This window comes from Notechis scutatus, chromosome Z (assembly GCF_049901735.1).
Source record: "Notechis scutatus isolate UNSWTSFEM ecotype Mainland chromosome Z, rNotScu1.2, whole genome shotgun sequence".
Taxonomy (NCBI): domain Eukaryota; kingdom Metazoa; phylum Chordata; class Lepidosauria; order Squamata; family Elapidae; genus Notechis; species Notechis scutatus.
Window position 1 is genome coordinate 83913831 of NC_142025.1, and position 16950 is coordinate 83930780.

The 16950-nt window shown below is 36.3% G+C and overlaps 1 protein-coding gene across 1 annotated transcript; it reads left to right on the forward strand.

Moving 5' to 3' along the window:
* Positions 1–242: 242 nt before the first annotated feature.
* Positions 243–15788, forward strand: AREG (amphiregulin). The gene is made up of 6 exons (XM_026679868.2): positions 243–483; positions 1648–1830; positions 9106–9292; positions 10534–10692; positions 13114–13212; positions 14709–15788. Exons 1-5 carry the CDS (start codon positions 435–437, stop codon positions 13199–13201), a joined length of 666 nt encoding a protein of 221 aa, XP_026535653.1. The 5' UTR covers positions 243–434; the 3' UTR covers positions 13202–13212; positions 14709–15788.
* The last annotated feature ends 1162 nt before the right edge of the window (positions 15789–16950 follow it).

The following is a 16950-nucleotide window of genomic DNA, read 5'->3' on the forward strand; positions in this document are numbered from 1 at the left end:
CATCTAGTCGATCTTCCGCTTCTATGTACCTGACGAGACGTCTACAGCCGTTGGAGACTATAAGTAAAGAGCGTGACCCTAGCTGACTCATCCGACGGCTTTCTATCTTGCCGCTGCCGGTCCGCCTCCGCGACCGGCTTGCTCTTTGCGCCACACGCAACTGGGTGATGTCTCCCGACCCGAGGCGCACCTGTTCCCTTCCCCACCCGGCTGACGTCGAGCTTCATCTGACCGCCCTGCCTGACGGCCGGCCTCTCAGTGGCGGCGGCGGCAGTGCATATATATCTCTCGCTCGATGGGTATGGAGTGTCTTGCCGCCGCTCCGAGCGTAACACTCGCCAGGCACCAAGGGACTCCTCCTCAACCGTTTCAGCGCGCTTTTCGCTCACTCTTTACTAGGCAAACCGGTCCCCGAGGACGCCCCTTTCCCCTCAATGCGTGCCCCGCTCGTTCTCCTCCTTCTCCTGTTGCTCCAGAGTCCAGGTGAGTAGGCAGGCGAGCGATGGACCCTGTCGAGAAGGCGGGGCAGAGGGTGCGAGAAGCTTCGGCGGCCAAGCGAGGAATTTGGAGTGGTGCGTTGCTGGGATTAGGGTCGTCGCTCGCTGCAGTTTTCTGAATTGGGCCCCGCTTTCCCCGCTTTCCCCGGTTTTCTCTCTCTCTCTTTTTTTTGAAAGTTATGCTGGAACTACACTGCTGTTTGGAAATAAGAGGCGCCTGAAAGGTTGAGGAACAGTGGCGGGGATAGGGGGTACCTTCTGCGTTTCCCGCCAGACCCTATTCTCTTTCACCTTCTCAGTTTGATTTTGTTGTTTGGGGTATTTGAAGGTGGCGTTATATGCGATGGGAACTTCATTGAAACCATCCTCAAAATCTCATTGCTGTATTTGTTATTCAGTCTATGAATTTATCTCTTTTATTTTCCGTACCTCCTCTTTCTCTCCTTACTGTACAAGAACCCTGCTAAGAACAGCTTCGCTAAGTCACAAAATTTGAGATCTTTTTGCTGAGTACAGAGTTATAACTCAACTCTCTCTTGGTATGATCCTGCCTCAGCTTCCTTGTACTCTTGTACGTTTGAGATAGCACTAATTTTTTTTTATTGTGGATGCTTCTTGTTTAATTAAATCATGAAAGGAGGCACTCACTATTTTCCACTATTTTAGAGAGGTCACAATTCTGAGTATAGTTTAATTCAAAGTGATTCTTAGTCCAGTAATGCTGATTTCTTTGCTAGAGGAATTTTAAATACTGAATAACTGCTTTATGGTTTTAGAAAAGGAGAATGCATGTTGCAAACTTTAAATCAGAGTGGCCAGATATTTGTTTTTGTTAGTTGTTTGATCAAAATCCATTGTGTAATGGCTTGTACCCACGGTATGAGGTCAATATTTCTTAAAGAACACTTGCTAAGGTTCTGGTTAATGGAATGCAATAACTTGGAAATTGGCCAGGCAATTTTAACATTCTGGGGCAATCTAAACAAATTCCTACTAGAAAAACTGTGAGCTGTTTTTTGAATGACTCACTATGAGAATAAGAGTAACTATATGTGCAACAGCTGCCAAGTATAATTTTCAGATAAACACCTCTGCTAGTTTTGCCTGCCTAGTAAGAATGGTATCCATTTCTTTCAATTCTCTTCCACAGTCTACCATCATGCTACTGGATCAGAGCTAAATGTAACAAAAGACGAGCAAAACATGCCCAGCTTGAACATGTTCAATGTATCTTCCACTGATCGGTTATCATCAGGAGTTGAATCTGAAGAGGCAGAAGATAATGTGAAGGAAGTGAGAGAACCCCAGTTCCTTGTGAACGATGCAGGAAGAGGTAGGTTAAAATATAGAATGCTTGCCCATTTGGGACTGAGGCACCTGAGAGGAGGCTGGTATAATTTTTGCGAAGAACTGTTGCTTTGTAGTTCCTGACAAGACAGGGGCTTTCTTAGAATATACTCTAAGCATCATAGAACCCTATTCTTCCTTTATTTTATTCCATGAATCCAAAGACTTTAGCCAAATAAAAATGGATGTACCATGGAAGAGATTATTTATAGCTCAGGGTTGAACTGTAGAGTCCTTGATGGAACTTGGTGGTTTTCTTGCAGACATTTCATTACCAAATTAGATAGCTCAGAGCACTTCATACTCCTCAGAGCACTGATGATGTTACCTAATTTGGTAATGAAATGTCTGCAAGAAATCAACCAAGGATCCCATAAAATGAATATGTCTTAAAAGGTATCTAATAGACCTATATATGCACTATGGTGTCTTTGTGAACAATTCTGCCTTTTTGTCCTTTTTTGTTTCTAAATAAATCAATAGTCACATGCTTGCTGTCTGAATGATTGTTTCCAAGAATTTGAAGATTATTCTATAGCATATATATCATTGGCAAGGACTTCACACTAGTACAAAAGAAGTACATTTTGGACACAAGGATGAAGTTGGCTTCTGAACCTCAACTATACCTCTACAATATAAATTTAAGCTAATATTACAAGCAATCCATTTCTGTCAAGGTATCCTGGGAACTTTAATGTTTGGTACTAAGTATGTTTTTCAAGAAGCTGTGACAAAATATGTCTTTCAAGAAACTTTGGTAAATCTCAGAAACTTTTTTTTTTTTTTACAAATAGTTAATAGGTGTGTTCACCATGTAGGTTTCAACTTATTACTGTATAAAAATCCCTTTTTAACCAAAATGAAGCTTATTTACTGAGGAAAAAATAAATGGATTTTACTGTTGCCCTTAAAATTAAATCTTTTTTTAAAAACCCAATGGAATACTGAAATGAAATATAAGGCATTCTTTTGTTTTTAAATAGTCTTTATTGTTCTAGGTCGTTCAACTTGCACTATAAACAAACTTTGTCCAAAGCCCATGTAATATGTGTTGGGAAGAGTGGAAATTTGAAGCCTTAAAACAGGCCCTTTTCTCTTATTGTTTATTTTGATTCTTCAAAATTATAATAACACTTGCAATAGCACATATACTGCTTCACGGTGATTTACAGCCCTCTCTAAGTGATTTACAGAGTCAGCATATTGCCCCCAACAATCTGGGTCCTCATTTTACCGACCTCAGAAGGCTGAGTCAGCGTTGAGCTGGTGAGAATTGAACTCTGGCAGTTAACAAAATTAGCCTGCAATACTTCATTCTAACCACTGTGCCACCATAGCTCCAGATAGAAAGAGGTAACCATCTGCCAGCATAACAAAGAGGTTCATAAAGTATACAAAGGAGCCTTCTCTACTATAACACTAAGCCTGCAAACATTCTAATCCCCTCCCCCCGTTGAGGTCTGTCCCCATCTTTCTATTCTTCTGAAAGGACCTAAAGACATGGCTCTGCCAGTTGGCCTGAGGACCCTGTGGGAGAGAACCACACTGGAGATGGCTACTAGACTAATTAGCTGACCCTACCTCCCCCTTGCACTTCCTGTCCCCCAGACCACCTTTTAATTGATATTGTTGTACTTCATTTATTTGTATTGTTTCATAGCTTTGCTATTGTCATGTTTACATTTTTAGCATTTCTTCCATTTTACTCTTGTAAGTTGCCCCACAATGAGATGGGTCCCAAATAAAGTTAACAAACATATAAAACATGTCAATAAAATATAACTTTAATTTTGTGTCATGGTCAAATAAATCTTGAATGTATTACCTCTGATATAATATTAGTGGGAATGAACCTTTTTTAAAATTTATATTACTTTTGAAGTAGTTTAGTATCAGCCATTCCATTCTACTTCATTTAGGCATTCATTTGCAATATTAAGAAGGAATTTATATTCATAATGAAATTGACATTTTAAAGCATACTTTTTCTTAAAATGTATCTGTAACGTATTGATGGATAAAGTAAATTGCAAAATTTTGATTAGAGTTTCGATATTAAAATCAGATTGGATAAGTTTATCAGAATTTAGAAAATCAGAAATTCAATTAAATATTATTTCTTGGGAATATGAATATAATGTATTGCCATACTCATATTTCCTGAGCCAATATATTGAACTTCCAAAAGTATTTGGTTCATAAATATTTTTATTTTCTTAATTGAGTCAAATCTTTCTTATAAATCATTTGAGTTAATAATTGCATATTTATGTTGGTTGTGCTACAGGAGCCTTAGCTGAGCTGGTCCTGGAGAAGCATTTCTAATTACTTCATTTTATTTTTCACCTCTGTTTTAGAAACAAGGGAAAACATTAGCTTTACCCCCATTCTATTCACAGATGTTCAGTGTTGATCACAAAAATAAAAAAAGGAACAGGAAGTATCAATTAGTACCAAGATTTTTGAAATATCAACTAAAAAGGAGAGGAAGTGGCAAACCACATTTGGCCATGGTTTGCTTTATTATTTGTTGTGCATTCACTGGGTGAATGCCATAAGGATCATTATTATTTCTCAGTCATGCTTAGGATACCTGTGAATATGGGCAGAGGAAAAGGCAGTGAAAACATTCAGAATTCTTTAGGATTAATGTATATCACTAGCCTAAGCAACTATGGATAAAAAATATTAGTGTTGCCAATAAGTATTTGTCTGACAAAATGCAAGAGAAAAACCATATGAATCTTAATTATAATAACATATGAGAACCCACCTCTCTCTCCTCTACACCACTTCTATTAATACTTGTTAATCTGCCATCTTGAAATTCTTCACATTCTAACATTTTTATAATGTTTTTATAATTTTAAAACCTTTAATTCTAAATTATTCTGATTTTAATATTTAATTTTATTGATGATATATTGTTCACAACCTAGAATTCTTTTCCAAGAGAGATTTGCAGTTAAGAAATATGAAGTATCAATAAATAAATATTTGCTTTGCACTTTTTTAACCATGGACATTAACTCAAGTAAAGATTTTTGTGGAAAAGGTTAGCTTTATTAGCTTAATTAACTTATTTGTATAGAATAAAGTTCTAACAAGGAATGAATATCATTCCTATAATGTGTTCATTTATTTTAGAATGACAAATTATATTATTTATATTTTATTACAAGTATATATATCACTTTTCTTCTAAGATGGCATATGTGGGAATTTCTTATCAGGTTATCCATAGGACAAAAAATACAATGTCACCAAATAGGTTGCTCCAAGTTACTCAGGACTTAAATCTGATCTCTCCACTTTTAGTTTTGTTATTTTAATTGCATGGTGTAAACCCAATTAGTTAGATTGCAAGACCCTGCTATTTCAAAACAATATTCAGCATGTTGTTTTATGATCCATTCTGATAACTTACTACACAATATATAAAGGTTCCTGTAGGGCAACTAATCTGGATTATAATATTTAAAAATGTTAGAAGTAAATGTTTTGGAAGTTCTTTTTATACAAAAATCAACTTTATCTGATTAGCTAATGGCTTACTTAGAAACAATTCCTTTAGTTCCTTAGTTCAGTCCCATTGGGAAGCTCTACTTACTTAAAGATAGATGTTTCTATGATGTTCAATTATTTAAGTAAAAGAAAGAACTAAATGCCTCTTTAAATTGAGATATGTTTGCGTGAATATAGTACTGAATTAAACAGTTAAATCAAATTGCAGAATAAATAGATTTAGTTGGATGCTTCAGAAATTATAAATGTGTTGGCAAAGGTGCTATTAGTGCAGAATATGCATGCAAATTTCTTTGAACTTAATTGAAAATCAGGCTTAAGTAAAATTTCATAGTGCAATTGTATACTTAATAGAAAGTCGCATTTAACCCTTGGTCTCTGATGCTTGAATTTTCTAGTTTATCTCATGGCCTTTTCTCACTACTCATTTAATGCATCATTTAGCCCTAACTATATATAGGAAATACTTTTGCTAATCAGATATACTGCTTACTGGCTTGTTATAGATTAATGTTTATCCCTCTGGATAGCGATTAAACAAATAGGAATAACATTCTTCCCAAGATGTACATCTGATCAAGATGTACATCTGATTGCCTTCACAGAAATATATTACAAAGAGCTATGGTATTTTCAGATTTTGTTGATGTAGAAATTTAAATAGAAAAATAAATTATTTTCTATAACAAGAAGATTTGGCGCAACCCTTTACATTTTGGGGCTAGAGCATAATAAGCAAAGGCTATATGTTCAGGAGGGAGCTCTTGGGTTGCTAGACCTGATCCTGACAAACTGCAGATAAGAAAATGCCTCCTCCATAGAATACATTTTTGACACATCTCAGACCAATCATGCTCTCTCAGTCTGATCCAACATAAAGGGCTGCTATGAAGATACAGCAGGAAAAAAATATCATTCCATTTTACCTTGGATCACTTGGGAGAAATGGATTCCAGCTTGCTCATATGTAATGCGGGAGAATTCTGGTGTATCATTCATGAGTTCCTGACTCCTTCACTCTTGTTTAGGTCCTTCTATTACAGAAAGGGCTAAATCAGCCTTCTCTGCTATATGCCTTCCAGATAAGTAACAGCAAGCTCCCATCATTCCCCAGTAGTTACACTGGAGTTATAATGTAATACATATTGAGGGTATTAGATGTGGGAAAGCTGTGTTAAAATAAGCAAGGTAAAAACTCACTAAGATTTCTGACTCAGAAGAAAAGGGTTGCATGTCCTTGGTTGTAAATAAAACACAAGAACCTGTTCTGGCTACATGAGGAGACAACCTGATGTCCCCAGATTTTTTTGAACTACAACCTCCATAATCCTTGCCATTGGCCATGCAGGCCTCTTGGGATTTCAAGTCCAAAACATCTGGAGGCCCACAGGTTGCTTGTCCCTTGTGTTAAGTTCTTGCTGGTTTAATTATTCCTGCTGATGGAAAATGCCAAATGGTACAAAAAGTTGTGCATGTGGTATCAATATATAATAACCAAGAATCATCTAAATGCTAGATTTCTGCTCCATGTGAATGTCAGTTGGCCATAAAGCTTTGAAGGTAAAGGCTGTTAAACAAAAAACAAGTTGTTTCATTAGGGTTTCAAATCACCTTTGAGCTAGAGAATTGACTATACCTTACCTGTAAGTGAAGTCGTGTCAGGGAGAGAAAAATAATCCGTTCAGACTGTTTTATGCTGATTAGAAATGAGAAATCCATTGCAAATCATACTCTCAATCCCACAATATGCATTTTTGAATTGGCAGATCATTGTGAAACCCTGTCTAAAACCACATAATTATCTACTCTGATCTTTTAAACCCCTCTGAAATGCAAATATCTTTGGGGTTAACCATATTACCACACCTCATTAGAATTGTTAAACTTCTAACTTTAATTTATCTTACTGCTCAGCAGTAATGTTTATATTATTAGTTTTGACTTTATTACAGAGAGAAATAAAAAAGACTGATTATATTAAAATGTTTTGCACACTGACTTTCTTTAATTACATTTAGAAAGGCAGAGGTTATTATAAAACCTGTTTCTCTTTCCTGATTTTGAAATTCTTAAAATGTAAAATAATTGCATCAAATCAAAACTTTACATAAATATTTACTTCTATCAAGACCATCAATGAATTCTTCTTATTTTTTGTTCAGATATGTAGCTAGCCCTTGCTTCTAAATATGGGAACATGATCTCTCTGCACCAGAAGATTTCACTGTCTGGAATAGCAAATTGACTTTAGTATGAAGAAAACTGAATTTATTTATTTATTTATTTATTTGATTTGTCAATTGTTTACAAGATAATAAGTACAAGTGTATACATAGTTGTGAATATATGAAATGGGTACATATAAGAAAAATAAAAGAATAAGAGAAACAATAGGACAGGGACGGTAGGCACGTTGGTGCGCTTTATGCACGCCCCTACAGACCTCTTAGGAAAGGGGTGAGGTCAATAGTAGACAGTCTAAGGTTAAAGTTTTTGGGGTTTGGGGAAGAAACTACAGAGTCGGGTAGAGTATTCCAGACATTGACCACTCTATTGCTGAAGTCGTATTTCCTGCAATCAAGTTTGGTGCGGTTTACTCTGAGTTTGTATCTGTTGTGTGCTCTTGTGTTGTTATGGTTAAAGCTGAAGTATTCATTGACAGGTAGGACATTGCAATGTATGATTTTATATACCATGCTTAAGTCGGACCGAAGACGGCGTAATTGAATGTTTTCTTGAATTTGTTTTCTTGTTGCAGTAGAGTTGCTGCCACAAACATATTAGCTATAGTTGCACAATATGCTTAACCCAGATAATATGTTTTCACACATCAGAAGTCATTTTGGGAATGCAGATCTCCATTCATTTTCTTCTGGAAATGCCTGCTATTCTCTGAGCTTTGCACAAACCATTGTCTCTGCTGATTTTGGTCCAGCATCATGAGGAAGAAAACCAATAACAAAGGAGATTGCCACCACCACCCCTCTCATAGTTTAAGAGAGAAGCTTCAAGTTGTAACTTTGTAGATGAGGATGGACAATTATTTTTATTAGGTTACAGTGCTTGCATAAAGGGGTTAACGGTTCATTAATGTCTAATTAATATAAACCTGGGACTGTTTAAAGTAAATCCTAGAGTTAAAATTTAGGATTTCCATGACAAATAACCACTTATTCAGGTGAACATAGCCATTGTACATTGCTTGTGTATATATGTTTGGTCACCATTATGGCATCTCTTTGCTTTATAATTGTACTTGCAATCAAAGTAATATTCTGATTTGAACAATATGAATCTGAGATTAAAATCTTTCTTCCATCTCTCCACCAATCGAAGCCCTTTTCTTTGTGTTACCTATATAATAAGACTAGTGGGTTGGAATCAAAGTCTTCCAGTGAGCTCACTGCAGAGATGCCAATGTAGGCCATTGGTTTATTCTTAGCGTGTTTCCCTCATGCAGGTTCCACTTATTTTTGCGCACCTAGTTTTTACAGTGGGGCTATCAGTGTGTTTTTGCAAAAGGGTGTTGTTTATCAGCCAGCTTCCTGCTCCTTCAGGAAGAAAGGCTCAAGGTCACTCAGGTGGTTTCTGTGCCTAAGGAATTGCTATAAACTAGGTTCCTCTTTTTCTTTTTTTTAGAGTTTTAGAAGAACTCTTAGTTTTTAGCATTTTGATCACAAGAGTGCAATGCCTCTCTGCAGAAATTGAATATAATTAATACTTTTTTTTCCAGAGAAACTACCCATTAAGAATCCAGCAAATTTAGGTGGTGGAAAAAAGAACCCTAACAAACCCAAAAGAAAAGGAAACGAGAAGAAAACTAAAAGGAAAACTAAAACTCCATGCGAAGGAAAATATAAAGGTTTTTGTGTTCATGGTGAATGCAGATACATCGAACAGTTTCTAATACCTGTTTGCAAGTAAGTTAAATAACAAACGTTAATAAAACTATGAATATCTCTATTTTGATAGCTAATATGTTGCCATAGATGGCACCTGAAAATATTACCATATTCTCTCACAGAGTTATTAATAGAGTGATGAAACAGAATATATGAATCTGCAAAAAAAAATTAATTCCCTACTCGCCAGTGTTGTGGAAGCATAAGAAAAAATTAATATAGTGTCCCTGGCCCTGACCACTATATTGCCTGTAAACATATATCCTCCATTAATCTGGATAGAATTCACAAGGTGTAATTTTGTTGGTTGGTGTTTGATATGTTATGTGCAGCAGGCACTTGTGGCTGTAAACTATGATTTATGACAGCGCGACAAATGGAGTTTATCACTGAGTGAGTTGCAATCAAACTACAGGAATCTGGAGATTCATTTAACTGTGCTCAGATAAATGGCATACCCCGTAAAGTGAATATCTGTGGTTTTTCCCAGAAATTCTTGTTCCTCGGGGTAAATCAAAGCTGTCTAGAAGCCCAATGAACTATATGCCAGTGACAGAACCAAGTTTCCAGATTGGAGGTGGGGGGGGGGAGAACTAACATATGTAAGCTCCATGCACTCTTCTGTAGGCTGAAATACTCCTTTTGTTATGTTATTACAGGTAGTCCTCGACTTACGACCGCAATCGGGACAGGATTTCCAGTCGTAAGTCATTACGGTTGTAAGCCGATGCACCCACGTGACTGGACCTGATTTTGCGACAATTTTGCAGTGATTGTTAAGCAAATCACTATGGTCATTAAGTGAATCCATGATCATTAAGCGAGCATCATGGTCGTAAGTGCAAACCTATTCTTCCGAATGGACATTTTTCCCCAAAAACTAGCAACAAAATTACAGATGAAAGTCACATAATCATGCAATGCTTACGTAAAGGCAAACCAGTTGCCAAACTCTCAAAATGCAGGTGTAGGGGTGTGTGTGTGTGTGTGTGTGTGTGTGTAGCATGACATGAGAGTGTGAAGTTGTAGCATTATGGCCTCATATGAAAATGAAGTTGCCTTTCCTGGTACTTCCCATCAAAATGATCAAGAATTCAAACTATTGTTTGAATTTGAAACGAACACAGAGGGAATTAAACAAAGGGAATAAATACAGTGGATGTACCTGGAGATACTTTGAACATCATTTTAGTGTTCTATATATGTTTAGAATAGCAGTGATGCACAAATAATTGTGCATTCTCATGATTTGCTTTCAGATGCCACCCAGATTACTTTGGTGAACGTTGCGTGGAACAGTTTTTGAAGACAAAAAGAACCAATGATGAAACAAATGTCCTAAAAATAGAAGTTGTGGTAGTATCAATTTTCTTTGCAGTGGTCAGCTTTGTCATCATTATAATTGTCATTACTGAACAGTAAGTCAAGTTATTTAAATCCCCTAGTAAACCAAGGAAAGTACAATAAAATAGTGGCAAAAAGGCTAATAGATATACGTGATACTTAATATACTTAACAATGTTTTCACCAACAGAATACTAAAGTTTTGTAAAATTTCTTGCCAGAATTAGGATTCATGGTGCCCCAAAGTGAGAAAGAAAGTTGCTTCCTATTTTAATGCTAGTTTATATTTTCTAAATATACATTTATGAAACATGGTGACTATATTCATACACTGGTGACTCCATTTTGTGAATATTGCATGCAGTCAAGTGACGAGTATGTGCTATAATGTATATATTAAGAAATCTTCCACAAAAAATAGTATTTTAGAGAAAGCATACATCAAAGTATATATATATATAGGTCAACTCAGAAATAGGATGCAAAAATGCAAATTGAAAATGCAAAACTGAATTCATTTGTATTTCTCTATCCTTAACATTAATTATATGGAGGAATACATTGGGCCAATTTTGTAGAGCAGTATTTACCTCATTTTACCTCTGAGAGCCATTTAGAACATCATAAAATAATGAATAGTGTAAGCGGACAGACCAGTATGCAGACCAGCATACCATAATCTTGGAGATTAAACTATATTTGACAGGTGATGGTCTCATTAAGTCTGTAAGAAATGAGCAATGGAAACAAGTAATGTGTCCTTTTGATTTTATGAGATATATTAAGCTTGAAATTGATGAAACATAACATTTAAGATTAATTATTTCGGAGTGTTTACTCTAGCTATGACTCAATTTGGATCTAGTCCTATGAAGCCTAATTGAGGTACAATAAATGGCAGATTGGTGACTTCCAAAATTATTGCCAAGGATGGTTTTCAAATAATTAACAAATTAAGGCTGTTGTGTTTTGCTGTAAAAAAAATGGTCCTGTAATAGAATTCAATGGCAGGAGACAAATGAAATTTCAGCACTACTTCATCTTATTTAATTGAGCTTTATGTTTGGGATCATTAACAAATGTAATGCTTATTGCTTTAAATTTTACTCCTGAGAAATAATGTTTTAGCTGCTATCCTACTGCTGTTGAACTTAAGACCACATTGGTCAGATTCTTTATCTCACCATTATGTAAAGCCTAAATGACTGATCTACTTCCTGTTGAAGTCCTGTAGATTTCATATCAAAGACCACATAAACTAAGTTTTCACAATGCAGCACTATGAGCACTGTATGTTTGTGTGTTTGTACACACAGGGACACACACAATGATGCTTGTAACCTATAGGTCACAGATGAAATCTCCACTTCAATTAAACATTCATCTGGTGGCAATTGCAGTGGCAAAGATTTGTCCCCTATCATTTCCACTCCTGCACAGTTCTCATCCTAAGGCCAGAACTCTACTGCACTAAACCAGTATTACTTCCTTTCCCAGCTGTCTCCTTTTCCCAATCCTTTTTGTTAATGTTTTGCTCAAACTGTAGCCTATTTGATAGCAATTTGTGGTTCACGCAGCAGTCTCCACCCTATCCTTGTCCTGAATTCCTTAAATAGAGTTGTCTATCCCTAATAATAATAGTAATCATCATCTAAATTCTCGCCTTGGGACAATATTATGCACGTAACATATTGCCTATCTTAACATTTAATAAATAATTTTGACTTGGATTCTGATGTAAACTGGTCATTATAGTTTGGAAGCTGTTTCTATGTTGCTGAATGTCCCCACAACCACCCCCAAGTTCCCAAGAGTATAGTAACAAATTTTGCCCTAAAGTAGGACTTTAAGGTAAAAAATGCTAAAGATGGAGAAGGGAATGTGAGGTTCTGCAGAAATAAAATGCTTCCATTCCCATAAATTTCTTGAAGTTCCAAAGTTGTGAAATATTGGAACAAAAATGTTCTCCTCGAGTGATAGTATTGTGTCGTTGTAAGGCTTTTTCAGGACCTATTGACCATTTGACACCTAAATTACAGGGCCATGGCTCGAAAACTGCACCCTCCAATTGTTCAACTGGATTTAGCGTTCTATTTATGCAGAAGTATTTTAATTCTTGCAAGTTTAATATCTGGTTTCTTTAGGGTTTCCTGGAGAAAGAATGGACTACTGTATCTTTTGATTGTTAAACATGCCAAACTCTTTTATATTCAAAACAGATGCCCCCAAACTTTAAGGCTTTGAAGCACTTTTGAAATGTTGACAGAATGTTGTAATAACAATAGTTGCACGGTTAGATGAGATTTGCTCATTCAAAAGCTTTGTGCCATGGCACTTGGCTTCTCACAAATGAAGAAAATTAAATGGAGCAAGGAACCTGATATGCCACAGTTTTTCTGTCTCATAGTTTAAAATCATTTTGTACTTATGCTTGAACAATTTAAAAGCAAAATAAATTCAACAAAGTGATGGAGATGAATGTTTTTATTATTCAGGGTAAGAAAAAAATGCACTAACTATAATGAAATAGAAGAAAGGAGAAATCTTAAAAAAGAAAACAGAATTCCCAGTAGTAATGTCTAAAAAGAATGAAGGTAAGGATTCTTTTAACTATATCTTATACTATTCTTCCAACTCCAAAAGTTTATAACTATTTATGTTTTCTGTACCAATACTCTTATCATATTATGAAGCTTTATGTTATAGCATATAATAACATAAATCTTTTTAAAACTCATCCAATTCCTTTAAGAAAGTCATTATCTTTTAGCTGTCAACCTTAGCATGGACATTTGAAACAAATAGAAATATACCCTTTTTATTATAGGTAGACCTTGATTTACAACCACAAGTGAGCCCAAATTTTCTGTTGCTAACTGATACAGTAGTTAAGTGAGATTTGCCCATTTTACCACCGTTCTTGCTACAGTTCTTAAATGAATCAATGCAGTTGTTAAGTTAGCAACATGGTGGTTAGAAGGTTGCAAAAGGGATACTGCAACTGTCATAAATATGAGCCAGTTGCCGTTGTAACTTCAAATTATACCAGCTATCACTAAGCAAATTGTTGCAAGTCAAGGACTACCTGTACATTACTTGCCTAGGATCCCTATCAATAATTCCACCTTCTTGGAGATGAGCTTCATAAACTTCATAAGAGGTGTTGGGCATTTTTGAGTAGGTCTTTGCCATATATGTAATGTAGAACATTTCCTGAAAAAAATGTAGAAGCTACAGAGTCAGGCACTATAATTTGGTCAGTCATCAAATATACAACTCTCCTGAGGCAAAAAAAAACCCAAAACCCAACTCTCTACCTAACTGACTGATAACTCCATCCAAGAATTGCCTGTTCTACCAGCTGGAATTCTGGCAATTTTTGCAAAGGTCCTTGGTTGAGATTGATGGCCAGAAATTGGATCAGTTCAGAAATAAATCACTTTCATAATACAAGTTATAGCTCTATGTATATTTTCAGATAAATACTGTGATAAATATTCAGAATAGCATACATAGGAAAGTATAAATAAATACCATATTTTAAAGAGTTTGTTATGTCAGTATGTAAGCACAGAGATTTCTATTATCACAAATGTGCTTTCTATTGAATATAGTATGTTTGCACAGCTGAGGGGCTTGATAATTTTATAATTTTATACAGGGAAAAAATTGAGTTATTATAAGTTTATATTGTTACTTGGTTCCAGTTGATGTCCGGTTTGTATAGTCACCTCCCCTCTGTTCATGTCAGAGGCACTGTTTAAGGCTCTTCCGGCTTGAAAGGATTAGCCGTGACATCACCACCGCCTGGGGGGTGTTTGTGGGGGTTCCTTTCATGTCCCAGTCAAGGAGGTGGAGCCAATGACAGGAGCTTACCACCATTCAGCAGCTCTCAGGTCTCAAACATGGGCTTTGCTAACCACCAGCCACAACCACAGCATTCCTTGTATAGTCATACAAATCTTTGTTGTCCCCAAAGATCTTTTAACAAAACCTAAGTTTAGTACTATATGTAGCAATCTCCTTTTTTCAGCTTTCCAGAAATCAGTGTCCTATCTGCCATCTGCTAATGCCAGTTTGCCTCTTCCAGATAATAAAAGAAGCCATCGCTGAAGCATGTACTAATTTATGGAGGCATCTCTGAAAAATTCAAATCAAGAAATCAAGAATTCAGTTAACTTTATTTGCCAGCAAGCCAGAGGTGTGCTGCAAGGAGGGTGGTCCTTTTTTTTTTTTTCTTGGCAATTGCCAGCATGTGACCGCACATGCAGGAGTGAACAGCTTTGGTTTCACAGCAGCAGTCAGCACATCAGTCAGTGCTACTCAGTTGTAGGAGAATACCGAATGGCCGCTGCCCCACATACTTCTTTTTTGCACATGTTACCTTTGGCAGAGATGAACTGATCGAGAGAGTATCTGAGAAAGCATGAATTTGAAAGGCCCTTGTGATTGTATTCTTTGCTGTGTTCCACACACACCCATGAAGGTGAAAGGCAGAAATGGAGCTGGCTTTGAGTAAGTCTCTCACGCTGCTTAAAGAGCTCAATGACTCCTAACCGGGACAAATGGTTCAGGGTGTGCCTCGTTTCTCCCACGCCTCCAACCTTGTCATCTGGAGGATTCCCGCTTGCTCGATGAAAATGTGCCAGGCCAGAAGTGCCAGTGTTGAATGCAGTTTTGTCTCATTGGAAAGTACATAAGCAATTGGAGCAGCTTCCAAGTTGTTGTTCTGGTTTCAAAACATTGGGGAGATGCAATCAGTTTGCAAAACTATCAACCAACAGAGTTATTTGTTGGTGGCTTTGTTTCCTGAGATTAGTCTAGTCCTTAACATCTGCAACATAACTATTCCAGAATGTTCAGTTTTCCCTTTAATGTTTTAAAGTGGGGAGTGACTTACTATCCAAGCAATAAGAATTGTGAGATTCTTCCCTAGGATGAACAAGCATTGCTCTGAGCCAAGCTTTTGCTGAAATTGAACATCTTCTACCATATAAGAGCAAATAATGAAACTCTCTCTGTGTGTGTGTATGTGTGTGTGTGTGTGTGTGTGTGAGACAGATACAATATTTATTGAACAAAACAAAGATCAAAACAAAGATACTGTACTATCAACTTCCATGGGATTTTTCTTTAAAGAGTATTAAAGAGCAAGATAAAGCATCTTGAATTTAGTTTGCAATATTATTAGCTTCAATGTTTTCTCTACAGATATAAATTGCTTCTACAAAGAGGCACCTTTAATTCAAGTTATAATTCTATGCACATGTTTAGATAAACTATGAAATGTAATGGGACATATCAGAATAATCTACATAGCCTTATGTTAATTTACAGTAGCTTATGTGTAAGATAAACATAGCTTTTAGATTTTTTTTAATGTAAATATGTAAGTATAGAGGTTTTCTATTTCTGTAAATGTGATTCTTATTTAATATATTCACACAACTCAATGACTTATTTATTTTATAATTTTTCTACACAAATAAAAAACTGAGTTGTACTTTATATTGTTACTTGGTCCTAGTGCTGTTTGCAAAGCAGCACTTCACATTAACACAATCAGCACAATTATTGATTTTCATATCAATTCATCCACCACAAATGTATCACTTGAGACTGTTGGTTTTCAGCAGGTGCCTATCTTATCACCTTCTTTCTCTGGTCTCTTCTTTGGATTCCAGACATAGGAAAGAATAAATCAGTTTTTATGTGTAACATAAGCATATATAAGTGAGAAGGGGGCAAATCATACAATGCCCGATGACATTGGGCAACTGACATCACTGATGTACTTGCAATCAGGTGTTGGAGAACAAGCATGACCTGTGTAATGACATGACACACACATCATTATTTTCATGTCTTTATGCTTTGTAACAAGAGTCCTCTGTTTAGATAAAGTTAGTATTCTTAATAAATGGGAGAAATAGAAATCCTAACTACATTAGCCAAAACATTTCTATTTCCTTAAATTTCTCACTAGTTTTGTCAAGATTTCAAAAAAACACTTTAAAGGAGGAATTCCAAATTCTCTGAGTAAAAGTATTCCTTAAGTTACCAAGGCAGTTGGGACTGGTGTAGCCATCATTGAGTGATATGGTTATAAAGTTCAACATAACGTGATCACTTTGCTTTGCAACAGCAAGCCAGGCTATGCCAGTTTTAACCTCAAGTCACACAAGTTTTTAAATGGAAAGAACAGGGAATTCCAGGTAAGGAACACAGAAATTTCACGGGATGGGGGAGGCTTCAGGACGCCCAGTGCAGGCTCTATGTGAGTTGGGATAGTGCTGAAACATGAGATAGGGAGGCCAGGGAAGAGGGTGTGG